Source organism: Haemorhous mexicanus, chromosome 13 (assembly GCF_027477595.1).
Source record: "Haemorhous mexicanus isolate bHaeMex1 chromosome 13, bHaeMex1.pri, whole genome shotgun sequence".
Lineage (NCBI taxonomy): Eukaryota > Metazoa > Chordata > Aves > Passeriformes > Fringillidae > Haemorhous > Haemorhous mexicanus.
The window spans coordinates 8,917,094-8,939,544 of NC_082353.1; the positions used below are offsets into that span (position 1 = coordinate 8,917,094).

Genomic DNA, 22,451 nt, shown 5'->3' on the forward strand with positions numbered 1-22,451 from the left:
TGAACTGAAATATCTTTTTCAGTGTCTTAAGACTTTTAGTCATATTATTTGAGAACTCTAAAGAGGAAAAGCCACTGGCAAGTCCAAGTGAACAAACTAAAGACAAGTTCTTTTTCTGAAAAAGAGGTTTACTAAGAAGAACTGCTGCCAGTAGGAGTCTGCAACAATACTGTCTTCCTCCTTCTAAGATCAAATGAGGAGTCTTCTAGATGTTACTCCTGCCACCTGCTTTACAAGTTACAAAGACAGCAGCTATCCAAAGAGAGGAAAATGCAGAAATTTGTTTACAGCATCAATATTTCCCAGATAATTATTTTCTTGTTATGTTTTAAACATGTCTTCTATATGAAATTCAATTATCATATCGAGGTATATGCACAAAGTAGAACTGAGAGCACTGACTGTTTATTTTAAGTGAATTTTTCTTTTACAGTTTAGTGTAACTGGAGGTAGATGCAATATTAATTGATTTTTTCCAGTGGTTTGAAATAAGTAATCTATGAACACTATAGGACAGAGTACTGGGTACTGGAATCAGTTGCTTGAAGTTAAGTCTACATAAACATGCAAATGAAACAACAAATAAATCACAGCAGTTTCTATCATGATTGTCAGTCCAGTGTAGCACAGGTCTTCTTGGATGAAAGGCTGATCCTGTGATGTCAAAATAGTAATGCCAATATTGCAAAATATTCCATGTGCATGCTACTGGAAAAGATGCAAGATTGAGAAACAACTTTGCCATTCCTATTATTTCCTCAATAATAAAGCAAGTTGAAGGGAATTACATGGCAAAGAGTGTGTGATCTGCTATGCAGGAATGTATTTCTGACCTCGCAGGCAGGAGTTTCATTTCATGTACCTGTATGAAAAGGATACTGCCATTGTCAGGACTTTTGCCTTAACCACATCTGCCAGCCTCACTGGCAGAGCTGTTCAATTTGTTCTCTGCAGCAGATTCCTTTGTGGGAATAATGGAAGCTCCCAGCAACTTCAGTTCTAAGTATTTTTTACAATTCCATGATTACTTGATCAAATCAATGAACAAGTGCTCACTAACCTGTAACTGAGGACAAATACTGATAAATAGACAGGACCTAACTATGGTTTATTAACAAAATTTTGTAGTAATGCCCTTTCCTTAGAATTCTAGATTTGCAAGGAAGCAAAACCAGTCTGGCATAATACAAATGGCAAAAAATATTTTTAGCAACAAAATAGAAAATGTTTTTAAAATAAAATTTTCAATGCTCTTTCTTTTAAATTTCCCACAGTTTGTTGAATAGATGGATAACCCAAAATACAGATACTGCTGTAAACTGAAATACCAATACATATCTGCAGATATGACCATGCACTGCAATATATCACTAGCAGATGGTCAAGAAGAACTTAGAAAGAAAAATCAGATTACATGCTTTCTGTTTCCTTAGTGCAATTTCTTGCCAGCAGCATAAAATTTTCATATCAATTAACAGATTTAAGCATGTACTTAAGCCAAAGACCACAAGTAATTTTACTGGAACAAGTGGGACTCTTAAGAAATTTGCAAGATAAGACTGTCCCAATGTCATCAAATCAGCAGGCCTATAACATTCTGCCCCTGGCAGAACTGAATTCCTTTCAGGAAATGAAAGATACCAAGTAATGACTGACATCATTCTCACCCTTCCCTACTAAGAACAGAAAGCTTCCCAAATGAAGTTGACACGGAAGTCGAAGCCAACCTCTCTCATCATGTAGATGTGATGGTCCTTTTAAAGTCAACAGGCAGGATTAACATTTGACCTCTAATATACAGAACACATACAATAAAACTTACACTGGTATTTAAATGTACTTCCTGGCCCAGGAACTATGAACCTGCTCTGTAATGCATGAAATGTATTCATTTTCATTTGTCTTCCTCTTAGTGAAAACCCAAACATAGCATTCAATATAAACTTAAAGATTTTACATATCAAACTGATTTATATAATATTTGAAACTTTACAAAATAGTACTAAAGTAGTCAATAAAAAGATCAAATTTAAAATATTTACATTTTATACATCATTTTCCCTTACTTACAATTATTAAATAATCTTCCATAGTTTCCTTAATTTTAGGGAAAAGCTTTTAATAACTAAAAACTAATTTTGAATTAATATCAGATGGCTTTTTACTTGAACAGAATTTTAGCAAAATCCCATTTCCAATGTGAAATATTATTCCCACGTTTTCAGTAGCAGTTTATAGATATATATAGTTTTATAGGTGTTTTATAATGCAATCCTGTTTTCTATAATAAACAGTGGAGATCTAAAAAACAAAATGGCACAATATGGATGGAAACATTATATTCCCAACTCTTAAATCCCTTGATGTCATTTGGCTTCTAGAATATCCAGTTTCTTATGTTATTCTTCCAGTACTTTCAAGGAATTGCATCCATACTTATTTAGATTTTTGTGTCATCATCTTTTGAGGAATTATTTCCTGAAGGTACTTCACAGAGACTATCACCATCCGTGCTGAAATCATCATCATCATCATCATCAGAATCAGCCAACACTTTACTTGGAGACTTCTTCAGTCTACTAAAACAAAAATACACATATTTGCTATTAAAACAGCACATCTACACACAGAACACTTACAGAAAGCTTTAAACATTGACAGGCAGGATTTACATTTTTGAAGGATGCCAAAGTGCTGCAGCAGGGGTTATCACAGACTACATCTTACATGAAGGAAACATGCACAAGATTGTGCAATTATATTTTCAAGCACCTCTAACTAAAGTGGCAGAGAGAGGAAACTGTAAACTTTGCACATTGGGATGTTCACAGATGGCCAAGGAAAACTCACACAGGATGATTGTACCTCTCAGCCATTAGGGAAATTTTTACTGCTGCAAATGGTAAGAGTGTCGAGTGCCACCACTTTTTTCCATTTTATATTCCCTGCCTCAATGACTTTATTCAGTAGGAAGATCTTGGAAAGAAGGCTGGGACACCTAGGAGTTTCACAGGGCTGTGTCAAACTGTGTGTGCTGATGACAAACTTGTAGAGGAAGCCCTCAGTTTATGGACTACAGGAGCAAGTGGTCAAATGTGTGAGAAGTGGTGTGATACAGAACTGGAAGGTCGGACAACTCATCCTACCTTAATTCTTTTTTTGCAGTGTTAAGCTGTCCTTGCAATTGTTCATTTATGTCTAGTTGCTCTTCAAGTTCTCTCTGAAGTTTCTTTTTAGCATTTTCCAGTCTGTCTATTTCTTCTTCAGCTTCTTCAACTTGACGTTTCATTGCTTTCAAACGCAAACTCAACTGCAATATTTACATGTCATCTGATTAGAGGACTATTTTAATAAAGGAATTTTATTCTTCCAGCATCTATGAGAGGGAGAATAAAGACAAAACTTTGCCAGTGTAGTGACACTGTAATCCTCTGCTTCAGAAATATTTGAAAGTCAGTATTAGACTTTAGGAAAATAATGTGATACTCTTTTTTTACAGAGAAAAACCAGCAGCAAGCAAAGTGAGCTTTGGTAGGGTAAGACAGTATTATGTGATAGCAAGAGCTGGTTATCAATTACTGCAGAGTAGAGTTATAAGTGTGTCTAAGTTAAGCAACTTTAACAGACAGATACTATAAAATACATTTCAAAAACCCACAGGATTATTTAAGATCATTCCTGTAATGGATGTCTGCAATTTGAAACACGCTGTTCATTCTCCAGGCAGAATATTAACTGTTGGCTCAGGTGCTGAAACAAACCATGTTTAATTTTAAAGACCACAGCAATGGTAGAGCACATTGCTACTGGAACATCAGTGTGTGCTTAGACTTACAGCCTATATTTAACAGTAAACACTTTTTTTCTTTAAACAAAATTTTATGGTGGCAAAACAGATTACTTGCTGGTATATTTATAGGATCAATAACTGCCTGTTATTTGCTTTATTTCTTAAATTAGCATTGCTTCTGTAACTTTCTTTTCATAATTTTCAAAATTAATAACAATTTAGTGCTAGACAAAAGCACATGATGCAATGGCAGCTGCAAATATCACTAAATGGGAGTTCATAAACAGAGTAATCGGAATCTACCCCAGTTTGTCTTGTATCTTTTATACATGATGGTTTAGGCTAGTAGGATTAATATCAGATATTTTCATATTAGTCTTTCCTCCTACCTGATCCTTCTGATCAGTCAATGACAGATGTTCATCATCTACTTGCAACATTAACTCCTTCACTTTTCTCTCAAGTCTGCGGTTACTTAGTTGGAAATTGACTCTATCCCTAGTAAAAAACCAAAACCAAGAAAAGTCAGGTTTGTAAAAAAGGAACTGAAATGCTCCCAGTCTTGATAGTTTAATTCTTTAACAATCTTATAAGAATTAAATAAATACTTAGGGTCCCTGCTTGGATTTACTGATTCCACGCAACATATTGAGAAATTTGTTCATAAGCAGAAATTACTGAGGAGAATTTCTTCTGACACCATAGCATCATTTAGCAACAAAAGTATACTCCACCAAGATTAAACAAAAAGCAAACATGAAAGTGGATGTTACAGTACAATTAATATTTCTAAGCCTATTCCTGATATTAGACTTTTATAAAATAAGGAGCTATGGAACCATGTGCCCAGTTTTAAATTTTAAGACAAACTTCTACTGTCCTTGCAGTAAAAAAGAAAACATGCAATACTTTTATGAAACAGTAACCATTTTAATTTGCTGAAAAAAACCCAGGTTAATTGTAAGAGAGATTTAATATTAGCAAGAGGCCATAATAACAACCATAAATGTGCATGTTTTGATCTTAACATTACTGGTTTTACCTCTCTTCATTTGCAAGTCGTTCTTCCAGCTCTGTGATCCTTGCCTCCATCTGAGCAACAAGTCCCTCCTTACTGGATCGGTAAGAACCCTCCAGGTGAAGGATTCGGCTCTTCAAGTCCTTGTTCTGTGGTTGGAACACACTTGGTTAATACACACTTACTCAGACTGACAAATACCACCTTAACACCAAATTCATGTTCTCCAGGAAAACATCTATCAGTATGTACAGTGAGCAGTATAGTTCTTAGTGAACTTAGAAAGTCATTGAGATTTTCCAGTTTACTACCAAAAAATTTTCAACTGCTTTGGCTTATTGCAAAGAATTTACTGTTCGGCTTCAGTTCAAGTTTTAGGATTAAATGGACACTTAAACTTCAGGTGGCTGCAAGCCCCTTTCAGCAGTACTTTTTAATGTGCCAATTTTTTTTTCAAATGCCTTTTTTTTTTTAATGCTACACTCAATTCTTTTGGGTAAAATTCTGTGTTCTTGCCCTATAAATCACTGGTGTATGGCTAGAACAAGTAGACAAGGAAATTATTTATATCCAATACTGCTTTACTTTACCAAAGCTATTACTGGGATGTTCCCCTACTTTCTGTGGAAACCCAGGGCACCTGGAATATTTCTCTTCCCCCTGCCTTTCTTAACTCTCCAATGCTATTCCTACTACAAATATACTCCAAAAGATTTTTAAAGGGAGACTTTTTGCTAAGATTTACACTTACATTTTTCTGAGGCTACGTAATACAGATTTTCAATGGGGACCTAGTCAAAGAATTGACAGACAAAAATACCCCAACAAATAAAGAGTTACATGATGAACAGAAAAATAAAGCTCTTTGTTACAGAAATTCAAAGCATGATCTCAGGTCTCAAACAAAGAAAAAAGGACTATGACAGGAAGATCAAAACTACAGTATAAGAGTGTACATAGCATATACCAGTAGGTGGCATTCTTTTTTCCTCAAACAATTAAGATGAGATCAATGTCACATAACTGAAGGCACCTAATTAGGTGTGTTGTACTAACATGTTCTCTAAATTCCCATTACAATCTGTTTTATGTTCTTGAGTTTTGAAATAATACTATGACTTGTTGAGATACCTTTGCTCTGGATCTAACCTAAGGGCTATGATAAGTAACCTTGCTTTCAAAGACCACTGAACTGCAGAAGAATTGTTTACTACTACAGAAAAAAAAACTCAACTAAAATCCCAATTACTTTAAATTATATCTTCAACAGTGTTCCTGAAGTACTGTTAAGCCTTGACAGCTCCTCTGAAAGTGGTCATTTACAACCAGACATAATTACCTGTCTTTCCAACGAAATTTTGTCACACTCCAAGTCTTGCTTTATAGCTCTTTCCTGAAGTAGCTCTGTCCTCATTTGTTCAATCTATTAGAGAAAGAAGACAGAAATTTTACTAAGAGACTTAAATTATATTTATCTATATTATACTGTGTGTATGTATATATATAAACTACATATACCTGTGCAATAAGCAATGTGTTCTTTCTCATAACTCAAGACATATACGTGAGTTCAGACGAGCTTTACAGCTACAATCTTGGACAAAACTCTCTGCTTCAAGCAGTCCATGTTATTCCCAGTACTCATTCTAGGCATTTCACACCCACAGTGGATATTGCTGATGTTTACCATATACATTCTGCAGCAAGGAACTCAACTCTAAGCTGTTCTATAAAAGACACATCACATGGCAGAACACTGAGTTCTGGAACATCACATCCCTCTTCAAACATCTTTTCCAGTTGTTTTCTTCATACTCAAGTCTGAACCTCTGAAACAGTACCTTACTTTTAAGTTGCTGGCTAGTCTTAGTAAAGTTTCTCTTTAGTAAGCACAAACTGGTACTTGCAGACAAGTGCCCAGAGCTCAGTGAAACACTGCACAGAGAATTGCAGTTTTCTGTATGTATGGGAGTAGTAAAAGCTCTTTTTCAACAGACTCTGCTGGATGATGGATACAAACACTGCTCCCCTCCTTCAGTCAATTGCATGTCTGTTGTACTGGACGGGCACCAACGTCTAGATTTAGAGACGGGGTGGGCTTTGCTTGTTTTCTTGAAAGACAACTTTTTCTACAGTTTCTGTTAATATTACTGCTCCATATTCAACAACCACAAGGAAGATATATTCTCCATGTGTAAAGATGTTAAAAAGCAACTTAATCAATACAGACTCAAGATAAGAATGCAAAATTAGTTTGCTTTACCTCACTATTGGACTTGATTGAAAAAGAAATTCAGCTCAGAGAAAAACTTCAAACTACCTAACAGCTGCTACTGAAACATTGGTGCTGAAGAACAAAGTTTGTAGTGCTATGGAAATATTTCTCTTGATTCCAATCTTTCTGAGACTCCCTGCAAATCTCTAAAAATACTTTTACAGGCACAGCAAATGTTACCACAGCATTTGTGGTTTATACTGTACAGGGCTTTTTATGATAGACATCTTCTGGGGAACCTAGTGAATATCTGTATCAATAACTGTCCCTGCAAAAAAAAGACTGATAAAGATTTCAGTGGTCACAGCACTTTCCCTGCTTTGCATCAGTTACATATGAACTTGCATGAGCACACCATCCCAGTTAAGCAACTCTCAGTTACAGATTTATCTCAGTAAAGGACTTTCAAAAGTCATTGGGAATTCTTGCATAAAAAAAAAATCCAAAAGCAATGTTAAGAATGTGAAGGTTAAACAAGTACAGCAGATGAAAATTTGCCCTAGGCCTTATTTTTTTAACCACAACATACTATTAAAAGATACATTTTTAGTTAATCATGGTTAAAGGAAGTAATTTGCATTTTTTCTGGAGCTTGTAAATTGATACATGAATACAAATAATGGCAGCAACACATGCAATTGCATATGTTATGTCACAGCATGGGGACAGAAGAGTAGAAGGCATTCCTGAAAACTAAGGTCATAACAGCTCCTAGAATACCAATGGCAGCACGTGGCTGTGCTCTCAACAGCTGGGTAATTTCTTGAAAGCTCTCATTGTCACATGGAAGCCTAATAATAACAACATTTTATATGTTAAATAGTAAAATATCATATAGTAAAGTATTACTTTATAGACACAAAATAGAATCACATGTCTACAATAGCTGTATTTATTAATAAAATATATGAAAAAAGTTATAATGTGGGGGATTACATAGAATTTATTCTGCTGTAATTGCTTTAGCAAGGCAGACACAGGAAAAAATACAGCTAAATTTGTGGTAAAATGAAGGACTAATTAAAAATGTAGCTGTTAACTGAAGAAAGGGGTTTTGTTTTATATAGGAACTTGCTTAATGGACCACTCTGAGGTTTCACTGTGCTCTTACTGTGCTCAGAGGCTGTAACAAATTTGTGCAGCCTTCCCAAGATTCAAAGTAAGGAATTATTTAGAGGACAAGTACTATATTTCCAAGATGACTACTACTGTTGTTGGACAACTCTTGGTAAAAGCAACCTCACAGAAAGGTAGTGGGAGAGAGAAAAAGATCTATATGAACTTGCATGAGCACACCATTAAAATCAGTAAGCTACATGAAAATATCTACAAGAGCTTGTTAAAAGGAAAGGGCAGCAGACAGAATTTTTGCTGGAGGAGATAAAAACTGTTTTATCTTCTTGTGTTTTTCAACAGTTAAACAGTTTTTAAACACATAATTAACATGCACAAAGGAGAAAAATAGTTGTGTGACAGAATGTGCTTGAAGTTCCACTTATTTCACAGCAGTAATATGTACCAGTTTCATGGCCATACTCTGCGTATGTACCATGTGGGACTTCATGTTCCATGTTCTACCCCTCCTATGTCTAATATCTTATAACTGTGTTAAAAGGATAAACTATTTCTGCAGCTTAAGGCAACACTTATCACAGCTGGATTTGAAGAATGCTAACAACAAAGAATTGAGAAAAGCAAATGTATCAGATTTTACAAGCTTTATCATTTTGTGCCAGCTTTAGGATTAAAAGCAGCTGTTGAATTCATTACAGTGAAAGCAATTTGATTTCTAATAATAATTTAGATGCCATCTGAATTGTTCATCTCACAGGTTTACAGCCAATGTTTCCTGTTAATTCCTGTTAATACATATATATGTATATAATATATACCTTAGACAATTTCCAAGTATGTGACCAAAAAACCCAATGATTAATTAAGAAGAAAGTTACAGCTAAAAAAATCCCTTTGATGCTTCAAAATTGAAAAACAACCTTCATATTCAGATTTTCATTTCTTTGCTACCCACAGCCAGTGGCAGCTAAAGAGCAGGTATACAGCTCTCCACAGGGAACACTTTACCAAAAGGAAGCACATTATGTGGATCAGTGTAATTTTATCCCTATCTATTTATTCTAAGATTGTCATGAAAACTCACAAGTCCATTTTTCACACTTACTGGAAACAACTCTAAGGTCAATAGACTCTTGCATGCATTTTCACAGAGCACAAGAATTACCATCAGGATTTTTCAATTACGTTTGTGAAGTCAATATGGCAAGAGATACTTCATTGCACTTGTTCATAGGAAAAAAATCACTTACTAAAATATAACTTTGGTTGTCCCTGTTCCCCATGCCTGCCCCTGCCCAGGAGACTCTTAGACTCAAAGAGCAGCTGAGTGCTCTAGCTTTCCATTTGTGTCTGTTAGTGTGGTTTGAGCATTTTGGTCTTTCTAGATTTACTAATACATTATCACTTAAAAACTAATAGAATTTGACCCACTTTTCCCTAACATTTTATTCTGTTTCCACTCTGCTGTAGTACTTCTTAGAACAAGGCAAAAGGAGATGAGAACAGTGTGTCATGCAGCCATTCAGATTCAGAAGGGTGTTTAAATTAAAAAAGAATAACATTTCATGGCAAGTGAAATGTGAACTATTATTCTTGCCAATGTTTAGTCAAACATTCAGCTTTATGTAAAAAAGAACCAGTTGTTTAAATTTGTTTTTACTGGAAATTTCAGTATTATAGTTCATTATCAGTATGTTAAAATAAAATATCTATAATAATAGTTTTTAAAATGTAGAGGAATACAGATATTACCAAAATAAATCCATTATAATTTCTCATGTCATTATAAATGCTTAGCAGACCCTGAAATACTCTTTAGTAATTTGACTACTTAGTCATTCTGGCATAAAATCAAAACAAAGAAACCTTTATAACTCATGTGTGAAATGAGAAATTCCAGACCTCAAAATAAACATGTCTTTTACCCATTATGTAACATTTTAGTCACCAAACTGTATTTTAGGTTTCCATTCAGTTAGCAAATTAACTTCCATGGCAGCTATGACTAAAGTACTTTTATCCCAAGTTTACAACACAGGCACAGACTCCAGTATTAAAGGCTTCCTGATTTAACAACAGCATGACCCCACATTATTATAGGTCCTTTACATTCTATTTCACCCACTGACTCAGAGTCTGAACAATATCAACAGAACCATAGCAGAAAGTCTTTATTACAATCAAATAGAATCTCAGAAGCCTGACTTCAAACAAAGAAGTAATGGTGCCTTGGTGCTTCAAGGATGTGTGAGAAAGCTGAGCTCTACCTCACTTTAAACTCTCCAGCTGTCTCAGTGGAACACACAATTTCATTGAAAAGACACAGAAACTAGGATTTACTTTCTGTTCTCCCTCTGAAGCTACAGCTATTCAAAAGAATGTCAGTAGTTCTTTTTTTTCTGGAGAAAGAGAAATGAGATGAGAACAGACTACTGTGGGTATCTCAATGCTAACTGTCCCCTGAGCTTCTAGGAAATTACTATGAGCTGTAGTACTTCATGTAGAGTTACAAAAGCAGATGTGCTGTAAGGAGTTATGCATCAGTTTCACAACTTTCTAAGGCAAAAAACATTATCTAGGCCAAGATATATCAAGACAGTGACATCACTGTATTTTTTTCCATGAACTATTACAACATTTGCATGATTCTGACTACTCAGCCATGGATGTCTGGCTACTTTTGCAGTAATTAGGCCCTATACTCTACTAGTTTATTATAAATCTTTGTTATAGGACCTATCATTTCTTATGTCAGTTCTTTCAGAAATCTTGAATAACATTATTCAGGCCTCTGTCTTCAAACCAATGAACTCCTAAATCTCCCAAGACTTGGTAATTTCCAACTCAATGGTCTCATTTCCAAAGCACTCACTCCCATTTCCCCCACCAGCACTTTCACAGGCTTTACTGAAGACAGAGGTAAAATGTTTCTTTATTTGACAGGGCATACCTGGATTACTTTTTCCCTTGATTGAGGCCTCATCCTACAGTCTCCACAACTTCTTCCCTCTACTTATACAGACAAAAACCTTTTTGTTACTTGTTTGAGTTACTATGATAGGTCTCACTTAGCATGGCAAGTATTACTTCCTCTTTACATTTTCTGCCCCATGAGACACAACCTCATTAATAAATCCTTCTTCCCCTCTTTCTGGGCTATCAACTTATATTACAGTTCTGGAACAAAAGACTGATGTGCTTATGTGGAAAATACTTTCCAGTTGTCTTGCCTTTGATATATGTTAATCAGTTTTTTACACTTGCTATGAAAATAAAGCTTCCTCTCTGTTGAAACTGGCTAGCATTCTTGGTTCAGCTGATTTCACTAAATAATTCCATAATTTCCTAAAGCGCCTTGTCTTCCTTCTTTGAAATTAAGAGTCTATTAGGCTGAATTACTTTTCAGAATTATTAAAATAGTGATCTTTCAATATAAGAGACTCTTCACAACAGGCTTACTAGTCTTCAGTCTTTATATATATCCTGTGTCTGCTTTCCAGTTAGAATAACAGGTAAAAATGGTTTGTGATGATGTGGAGGGAGCATATTTCATCATGTTTATGAACCTTGGGTTTTTTGGATTTACATGCTCTGCTCAAGTATAGCATATAAATCACATTGCTAATGATTATTTAGTTGATCAATATTGATCGTGATCCTAATAACACTTTTTCATAGAATCATCAAGCAAAAGCCGCAAAACTTGTTCAAGTACCTGTTCTCTGCACCTGCTGATCCTCTCAGACAACAAATCTGAATTATTCTTTTCTTCATCAAGCTCAAGTTCCAGGTGAGACAACTTGTCCTAAGTGGAACAAAGAAAAGCAACCTCAACATACTGCTTTCCATCCTCTTCAGATTGCTATCAGGGCATTCTTCTTTAAACTTCAAGGACCCAAAGTGTCTGAAAGACTAAGCTTGGAAACTAAAATGCCTCTTAAAACACACAGCAAAAGAGATGGCAGGTCGATTTAGAGTGAATTTGTTTTACAGAAATAAAATAAGCGTTTTGCTTCCTTTTTTAAAATCATTCTCAACAATTTCAAGAGTATAAGATAAATTCTGTAATGTTTCTATAATGGTTTTTATGAGTGTCTGGATTACATTATACATTTGGAAGACAAATTTCTTTTTATCTGAGTACAATGACCTAGAGATGTTTGTTTCTGAAAGTCAAATGACAGCCTAGTTGAACTGAGCAGTTATGAAGCCCTGTAACAAGTTAGAGGCACAATGTTATTCAGACTCCTGAAAGGAACTGATATCAAAGGCTAAACAAAATTTACACTTCTAAATACTTCTGAAGTTCTGAATGATGGGCCTAGAAATGAAAATCATGCAAATCTGTATGATAAGCACTAGATAAAATTAATTAAAAAGAAGTTAATTAAAAGTATGAGAGAAAATTCTATTTTAGAACATATCATGTTACAATAAATATGCTAACAAATTACCTTTAAAATATACCACATTAATCCCTGCAGTAATACTACAAGGATTTTCAAAAACATGAAGCTATGTCGATTCCTTCCAAGAAAAATCCATGTGAAACAAAATTATTTTCATCTCTTCCAAAAAGAAAAAGTCTTAGGAAAAGTCTTTTACCTCCATTAGTTTGATTTGTCTTGCCCGATCATCTTTTAAGTGGTTTTTGGCTTCCAGTTCATACTCCAAGCTTTTCACAGTCTGTTCCAGTAACTGAGTTTTTGTTATTGCCTCATCCTGGGCTCTCTGGTGGTCCCTCAGGTTCTCCTCCATCAGACGCATCTGAAGCAATAAGATCATGGGAATTCACTAAGACTGTACTTGCTATAAACAAGGGATGGCAGCAAAGGGGACTCACTGCAAACACAACAGATCTGGAAGCATGCCAGGAATTCCACTGAGTTACTGCCTTTTCACAGCAATTTTTGTTTTATCCACCAGATGGCACCAAGAAAATAAACTTGGACTATGACCTACAATGAGATAGCTGCAAACACCGTGTGCTTATGCTTTGCAAACATACATTTACATATTTGATTTATGTATTAGTGTAGATATCTACATACAACTTCATTCAGCTCAAGAGCTATGTTCTCAAAACCACTGGTTTATCTTTCATTTCTCATCATGAGTCTTCATCCCTTTACAAAGGTCCCCCATCTCTGAATGGAATAAATATAGAAGGAAGACAGAACAATATACAGGAACTACTCTTTCTTCTACTGCTGTTCTTTTAAATTTAATTTAAAACAAGTTTTCTAATGGGAGAGGGCAATATAAGAGTTCTAAACTGGAATAATCCTACTACAAAAAATTCCATACAGAGAAACCATCTGTGACCAATGTATTCTCATAATTTTTCCAACTGGAGAGCAGGTATATGCAGATTTTTGAAAGACTGGATTGTCTTTATGAAAAAATTTTCATGCTATGAGGAAGACACTCAAGACTGGTTAATTCTTGGTTGCACAGAAACCTTTGTGATTTAAAGCTCCACCTTGGCTCATATGAAAGAAGAGGAGAATGTATGTTTGTATGGTTGTTTGTTTTTCCTAAATAACTGGTGGGTTTTTTCCCTAATAAAAAATATTTGTAAATTCTCAATGCCTTCAGTAGCAGGCATTAAAGAGCAGCAGATCATCAATGGAATCCTTGCCAGTTCACTTAAGGTGCATTCACTTGACAAACACTGCATTTATCTGTCCTAAACAGGAAGCCCCATTTCCCCAGCAGAAATGACATGCTGATCACCACCATGGAAAATCCAACTCAAAAGCATGCTGAGATCAGCCTCTCATGATATACATGAGAGTACACAAAAGCACGATAGCAAACATTCATTATCTTGAAAACTACCTGTGCTGAATTCTAGGTCAAAGCTGAGAATTTCTCACTGAACTTATGAGTCATTACCTCATCTTGCATTCTTATGTTCATCAGGCGTGATTTTTCTACCTCAATGTTCTTCTCCTTTAATTGCCTCTGCAGATCTACAAATTCTCTGCGATTTCTCTCCTTGTATTCATCAAGCTGGCTCTGAAGCTCCAGAGTTGATGTTCTTGAGATCTCCACCATTTCAGACATCTGGGCAAAAAGTACATACACAAAACGTTCTGTTGTGCTTAATAAAACAAATGGGTTTTTTCCTCCAGCTTCAGTATTCAGCTCAGTATTTTCAAACAGAAAATTTATCAAATGTTCCCAAATAAATTAATTTGTATGCAGAAGTGGGAAAACACAAAACAGTAAAGCTGATTTCTAATAGTATGTGTGGCAAGACTATTCTCTTTTTGTCTGTCAGCAGTTCTTCCAGCTCAGTGACACAATGAACCGCACAGTCACACTTCAGTATGTCAGTATTAGCTGCACAGTTTACACAGAGATGGCACAATAAATCTGATGCAGGAATTTTGAGAATCAGCTGTAAAACTCTGAAATATCACTGTACTGTACATGAGATGTGAACTCAGATCTGGAATCTGGTTTGTACAGAGCTGGTTTACAATGCCATTTAGTAAAAGTGGCGTTCCAATCATTGTTCCAGCCCTGAAAGCTTCTAGTGAGAGCCTCTAGGTTAAAGAAACTAATACTAAACTTTTCATTTTACTTTCTTGTATACATTTAAAAATATATAATTCTTTATAATTTGTCAGTTCATTTACTTTTATCTGTTAAATAAAATTCAGATCCCTGCAGCCTCTTGGGCGTGAACTCATACCTCCTCCTGTAACTTCTCAACAGTCTTGTTCAGTTGCAACCTTTCATTCTCCATTTCATTCTTTATCTGCTTTAACTGCTCCTTCTGCTGAGTTTCATCTTTTAATTGCTGACTTAACTGCTGTCGTTCCTGCGAAATGCAACGGATGTTCTCCTGCAGTAGATTAAAAAATACATGTAACGAAATGTAGACCATATTTTCTAATGCCTTAAAGGTATGTTACTTATCACAGTAATACCAGCAGCTGCTGTAAAATTAAGACAAATTTCAGGTTTTACAGTTTGCTAGCTAGTATAGGACAAACACTGATATGTCATGCTAGAAACAACTGAATGTCCATTTATACCTCTTTTCTTAACTCAAGTATTAAAACCATGATGCAATGGGAAGGTTGCTACCAACCACCCAAATGCTGCAGTTTCCTCAGTGTCTGCCTGCTCAGTAAACTACACTGAATTTCAGTATTTGAAATCTGGATACCCTATAGGACAATTCAATGGTCAATTTGAGTATAATCTCTAATTTGAGTGCCTTTCATGTACAAAAATCCTTGAGCACTTTTCAGTGGAATTAGCTGGCCTGTCACAGTGTAACTGCAAGTCAGGCAAACAGCCTGTCAGTTGCCAATTTAAAGCCAATCTTTAGTGGCAATTAATTATTTTGTGAAGAAGCTAAAGTGTTATTATATGAAAAGAGAACAAAATGGGGGAAATGAAAAGGAGTAATTTGTTTTCACACTAACCTAAAAGATAATTCTGATATTTCTCTATTTTTTCCAAACAATACTAGTTGAATGTTCTTTACAAAATCAGTAATTCATCTCAGCTGACAACTGAAAATTAAGAATGTATTTCAATTTACAATGCTCTGCAATGCTAATTCTAGCTGCCTACCATTATCTACCACAATGAAAAGATAAACTTCCTGTTTTTCCACCCATAGAAAGGATCCCATGTTCTGATTGTTTCATTTAAAAAGCACAGATTACTTGATGCTGCCATCCATAATGTTGGTATAATTTTTAGTTTTTAAGATATCACAGTACCATATATGCTATGGTTAAAGGGCATAAAAATTAGGTCATTTCCCTTCTCAATGGTACAAAAATTATGAGATGTATTTCATTTCCTGAAACACTGCCCTACACAGAGGTGGCTACCCTAAAACAGATGTTAGAACACAACATGAAATGCTACAGAAATACTTCTCACTTGTGCATCCATAAACAAAATTTCAATACAGAGGATGATTTTAGATGAGAGCACTAATGCAAAGTGTCTATTACAATTAAGTGCATACCAGCTTTAACTTTTCTGACTAGAAATCCAGAATGGAGGAGGAACAGACTTGACTGTTTCCAGTAAGTGTTACAGTTCTATTGGTACTGTCATTGTCTTTCTTATACTAGACCACCATTACAAGTAATTTGTGTTATGTAAAAAAGCAAGATGGGCCAGTCAGGAATTACATTTCCACTGGGGTACACATTATTACAGTGCCAGAGTTTGTCATCTCAATTGTCAGTGGTAACACAAGGCCAAATCAACCTACTGCACAACATTATTCATTAGAACAACTCTAAAGACAGAAAGGCTGAATTGTTCTAAACAAAAGGCCCACTGATTACATCCTGAGATCTGTTAGTGCTCATATCCGGTGGACAAGAGTGCAGAATAAGAAAAAGGATTAAATTTAGGGTGCCAGAATTTAGACATAAGTTGTGAATAAAACATCAAGACAGACTCTCCTGTCACCTTCCCTAGAATTCTTTCATTTGGAGACCCTGCTTGGAGGCAGCTTATTTGGCACGATGCCCTGAAGGATGCATAAACATAAAAAACCCCCACACTTTTCAAGCATCTTGGCCCAAGGCTAATCAAGATGCAGGAGATGTGTATGGTGCATTGATCTATGTTACACAGCAAGGTCAAGTCAGACTGTGACAGAAGGGAGTTCTTAGGGGAGTGTGCTAAATGCAAGCCAGAGATGAGCAATACACCCCTACAGTGATTGTGCAGACTATCAGTGATACAGACAAGCAAACAAGGAGAAACAGTGAGGGAGAGCAGGTAAACAGATATAAAATGGAAAAAAAAAAAAAAAAAATTAAGACAACCAAAAACCAAGCCTAACCAAATGCGTCAGAGGAAACACTTATTCATGAAGTTACAGGAAACATCAGCTTAAAAACATCATTTTGTGAAAACAAACTCACCCATATTGTTCAAACCTTATATTCTTGATGCACATTAAATTTTAAAGACACAGAAGTATTTTCTTGCTGTCTTTATTTTTTCTTTTTACCTTAATTAACTGAATCATGAGAACATGCTGGTTAACACAGTCTTTTCTTGGCTTTTAATCCACTTAGAGACAAGTTTCATTTTCAGGTTTTTAAAACAGAAATGTAAAATTTACGTTGAAGACAACAGGGGAAAACATCCATTCAATTTAAAAAGTGGCACTAGCAATTTACATGTACCTCACTTTTCAGTTTGATTTGTTTGATTGAATCCCTTGAAACTTTAGCTTCTAGAAGCAAAACTAAGAGAATTCTAAACTGACACTGTTGAAATCAATCCTTTGGTTCGTGTAAAAGGTGAATCACAGAAGAAAAATTATGTTTGTAGCTTCTGTAGACACAAAATATGAGGTAAATAAGAGCAGTTTCAAGCTGTATACACATTCCCCTCATTAATAAACAGATCTGAATTTTCATGTGATCTGAATCACCCAATCTTGACTCATACACAACAGTGCCAACATCTCTCTCCACTGCTTTGAAGTACATGCATTCCTCACCTGTTTAATTTCTGGACTAATCTGAGAGAAAGCATAACCTTTCCTGGACACTGGGTGGACTAAGGAGCAAGGTAGAAATTAATTCAGAATTTAAGAGGCTGCAAATCCCAGTGATACATGTTAAATGTCCCTGGTTTTGTCATTAAATATTCCAGTTCCATACAACATTTGCAAATAAGACAGGCTCATAAAAATAGAGAAGCAAATGTCCTGATATTTGTCCATTGACAATATTTTTGTATATATTCAAGTACAGCTTTTTATTCTTTTACATGTAAATACCTTCATGAGTTGCATGATCATTGAAAAGAACAGACTTGTGAAACCTGAGGCAGTTTATTTGGCAATTCATTTCCCGAAATTTTGCTAGATCCATGGAAATAGAAAAAAAACCCACTTCATCAGGGAAACTCTTTTAATTTGATGAATGCTATGGTTTCATTCCACATTTGAACACTGAAGTGAGGCCTAAACTTTACAACGAAGTGTACTTCAGAAAGAATGAGACGTAACTCTACAGAAAGCAATAGTGACTCAGGTAAACAGAAAATTTAAAATTTAAATTATCCAAATTCTTCTTGTTCTTACCTGCATATCTTCAAGCTGGCTTTCCAAAGCTGCTTTTAACTCTAACCATTCTTTTCCCTCAGTTTCAGCATGTTTCAAAGCTTCTTCTAATTGTTGCTTCTCTTCCTGCAATGATGCAATTTGAAACATTCAAAAACAGTGGCCAGGCCTTTAACCTGACAAGTAAAAGCTGTAAAGTCTTTTCACTCTGGCCTGTTACTGATTTCCCCAGTCCCAAGGAGTGACTTGGTTCCACTCTGGTTTTCTATGGGAAAATCTTTCCTACACATGTCAGCAAACTGCATCCTGCTTCTTGACAACCTGGTTTTCCTTACCCTTTCCTATGGCATTGTCCATCCTCCCCTTGGTCAGTTTTTATTCTACAATGAACACACTACAAAGAGGAAGACTACTCAAGGGGCTTGTTTTCTAACTTACCTCATATGTCTTTAATTTTTCCTTCACTGAATTTTCTTCTACTTTCATATTATCAATTTGTTTGTGCAGCTCCTCAATTTTCCTCTCTAGCTCAGTAAGTGTTCTCTTCAATTGTTTATTTTCCTCAATCAGCTCTTTGACTTGATTTTCTACATTATTTCGCTCCTCTTGTGCAGCATTTTTTTCATTTGCAAGGACAGCAGCACTCTAGTGAAAACAAATTATATCATGTTTAAAAAAAATAAAAAGAATTGATGCTGTTTTCCAACAGGAGTTCCATAAGGCATCACAGCAAATACAGCTAGGATATAACACTAAAATATCAACAGAGACTTCAATATTTAGCATTTTTTCTCCTAGGGCATATGAACAGATAAAGTAATATATGACACTTGAACAGTCTCATGCTTGTCATCTCATGTTTTCACCTTAACATCTTCCTCTTTATTGCCCTAAAATATTTCATTAGCAAATTCCATTTAGGTAATTCCAAAAACTAAAAAATTTAACAGATAGAAAAAGCCATATGGATCTTTAAGGAAGAACATATTCATGAAGAGTGTCTTCCACAACAATACAAAATTTAGGCAGCATCCAAGTACTAACATGCAACACACTACATCCATGCAGCTGCTGGTAGGGCTGCAGAGTAAATGACAGATAATATACAGAGATCTTTACACTAAATAAACAGTGCTGGTTCCACTTGTATTGAATACCGAGTTCAACTTGTATTCAAAAATACACACTTTTTTTTTTCAGAAACTCAAATCAATACATAGCACAAACACAAATTATAATAATGACCAATGCATCACAACTTGAGGCACTGGATTTTTGACTTTTTTTTGCAAGGCAGCTGGCTGCAGCATGTTACTTTTCAGAGCTAATCATCACGTTACCACTTACCCTCTAAAACACCCTACCATTTACCAAGAGTGGAAGTATCTGTCTACACTGTTTTACTATCTATATACTCTTGTAACACAGACCAAGTATGCACTCAAACATTTAATTCTGTAAAGAGAAGGAAGGATTTCATCTTTGCTCTTCACTGACTTTTCATTTAGAATCCCCTCCAAAGAACATAAAAGAACCCAGGATATAATGGGTAGTTCTTGTTTCTGGGCATTCAGGGACTGATACAAAACAATACTCTGTACAAAGATCTGGTTCCCAAGTGCAGCCCTGCTGTCTTCTACACCAAGACCTCAAACAACAGCAAGAACATCAGAACAAACATAGGAATCAATCTAGACCAGGATTCTCTCTCATGGCCATGGCTGATGCTTACAGGCAAAAAAAGGAAGAACAACTATGAGGCAAGCCATTCATCATTATACACTCCCAGCTCTCACTGGTTTTCTTCCATGAATGTATCATCCATTAATTTCTCTAATCCTTCTCAAATCCTTTTATACCATTGGCCTCTACATTATCTGGTAACAATAAGTAATTACACATTCATTACTGAAGCACAACATTTTTTGCACATGAAATTGTGTTTATCTGGGTGGGAATAAAAGTAATCCTATCAAACTACTCAGAAACTATTTTGTGAAATACTTTTTGAAAGCATGAAAATCACCTTTCATTTACACTATTTTTGATTGTCGCTCCTGATCTTCCCCTCTCCTTACCCAAAAGGAAAAAGCAAAGTTATATAAAAGGGTGTTTACAAAGAATGCCCTCACTAGACTGTTTTCTAGCAAGCAGCAGCTTTAAAATCATGCAAATTAGATAAAGCAGTAACTCAGAAAACACTCAGACTGTCTACAGGGTCAATGAACTTATTATACAAAAACTGGCAGCATAAGCAGGCTGACAAGTTCTGGTCTTTTGAAAATCCTGAAAAAACTTGTTCTTCTAAACACATGACTAGTTAAAAGCTCTGAAATAAAACTGTCGATGCTTTAAGTTTTCACGTACTGGAATTTCAATAGCATTTATATATTCCTTTAATTTTTGCTTTCTGCAAGCAGCAAAGTTTTACTAATTAGCAAGCACTCCACCAGTGGCTCCTTTTAGTCTCATTTCTCCTTTCTGGAGCTGAGTGAAAGCAGCTGAGGCACGCTGGGGAGTTCAGGGAAAGGAATGTTGATTTGTCTGTTCTTTTTCTTCCAACTGCCTACATGGGGCTGCACAGTAAGAGAGGACTGCAGTAGACCCACATCAGACCTGGAGATTCCACTACATCAACCATGGTTTGCTCTACTTTCCCAACACAGGAAACAGTATGTACTTAAAAGTGGATGCACACATGCACAAAAGCAAACAACCCAACAACCCCCCCAGAGATCCATACACATAAATAAATACAGAAGTAATATCTCTCTATATATATTATTTAACCTCAGAGTTCAAAATTAAGTTCAGATTACACTGATGCTATCATATCTAGAGATTTGCTCCAGCCTGCTTTGTGTAGTATGTATCTTATGATACAGACACTAACATTAAACTAAACTATTATTTGCTCTCCTTTTTCACTATATATTTCAGTAAGTTAGCAAGAAGTTACGTGAAGACATGTAAAATGTAGAGAAGCATAAAGAGTCAGTTGCAAGTATTGTCTTTATTAACCTAAATCGAAATCTTGGAAATAAATTGGATATATAAATAAAACCTTGCTAAAGTTCCAGCTGATTGACCAGCACTTAGCCAGCAGATCTTCACGGGTCTCTAATGACCTTGGATCATTACGAAGGTTACACCTGCCAAAGCAAATTCTCTAACAAGTTAAGGACAAAATTCCTTTCTTTCACACACACATACTTTTACAAGATGGTAGAAAACTCTCTTGGTATTTATGGAGAGCTGCACTGTATTGGAGTTGGAGAGTGAACACTTTTCTTACTTATAATCAGAGTACAAGGCAGAGTACAAGGAATTTTCTTCACAACGTGGTTTCACTGTACACATTGTTTCAACATCTTTTCAAGTTGTTTCAGACAAGACTGAAAAGAAACACAGGAGTATCTATCTTATCAGTTTACCCTACAGGACAGTACTACACACATTAAGCATGGAAGCTCACCCTGAGGATATTGTTCAGGAGGACACTAGACAAAACAATCCAAAATTATCTTCAATTTGATAGTGAAATTTAAACAAAGTCAAGCCATACAAATACAGTTTAGATGTTTCTTGTATAAGAAAAAGCACACATAGCATCATTTCTCCAAGAGTCAAATTACACAGCTGGGTTTAGACAGTAAAAAGCTTATATCATTTTTCCCTAGAGCACTGAGAATTTCATGCAGAGCTTCTTCACTGGCACAAATTAAATTTCTGGATTATAAGAGCTTTTGGCAACGTATGCCATATCCTATAGCATATTACCACAGAAAGTTCAAGTATCAAAAGTCTCCACAGCTCTTGCCCCCTATTCTCCATTGTTAGTCCTCTCTGGCACCCCACATTACCTTCTACCTTCCCTCCAGGCCTGCTCTTGGGAAGACACATGAACATGACAGCAAAAAGCCTGGGGATCACTGGAGAGCATACACAAAGCATACAAGCACTGAAATGCAGCTCTGACAGTCCCTGTAGCAGCACCATTAGGGAGAACCTGGTGGAGAGAGATCCCTGTCCATATATTGAACACTTACATAAAGTTCAGGCCAGCAGCTATCAAACCATCCAGGGCCACTGCTGACGCACAAAGGGCTTGCTGTGTCCTTTGCCAGTGGAACCCCTGCACACAGGCAGGGTGCTCCTGCAGCCCCAGAGAGCTAGCAGGCACATCACCACGTACAGACCACAGGTACAATTCAACATTGGC

The 22,451-nt window shown here is 35.8% G+C and overlaps 1 protein-coding gene across 6 annotated transcripts in view; it reads right to left on the bottom strand.

The window, feature by feature from the left end:
* Positions 1–389: 389 nt before the first annotated feature.
* Positions 390–22,451, bottom strand: part of CGNL1 (cingulin like 1) — a 54,826-nt gene continuing 32,764 nt past the window's right edge. For 3 of the 6 annotated variants that reach the window (XM_059858267.1, XM_059858269.1, XM_059858270.1), the window contains exons 9-19: positions 18,668–18,874; positions 18,251–18,355; positions 14,861–15,013; positions 14,056–14,226; positions 12,763–12,924; positions 11,873–11,962; positions 6,148–6,231; positions 4,833–4,957; positions 4,180–4,288; positions 3,147–3,310; positions 390–2,579 (exon numbers count right to left, since the gene is read on the bottom strand). In XM_059858267.1, coding sequence (XP_059714250.1) covers positions 2,441–2,579; positions 3,147–3,310; positions 4,180–4,288; positions 4,833–4,957; positions 6,148–6,231; positions 11,873–11,962; positions 12,763–12,924; positions 14,056–14,226; positions 14,861–15,013; positions 18,251–18,355; positions 18,668–18,874 — 1,509 coding nt within the window. In that variant the 3' untranslated portion in view covers positions 390–2,440. Of the gene's footprint in view, positions 2,580–3,146; positions 3,377–4,179; positions 4,289–4,832; positions 4,958–6,147; positions 6,232–11,872; positions 11,963–12,762; positions 12,925–14,055; positions 14,227–14,860; positions 15,014–18,250; positions 18,356–18,667; positions 18,875–22,451 lie in introns of those variants that run through there. The other 3 variants (XM_059858266.1, XM_059858271.1, XM_059858272.1) reach the window with 3 other exon arrangements.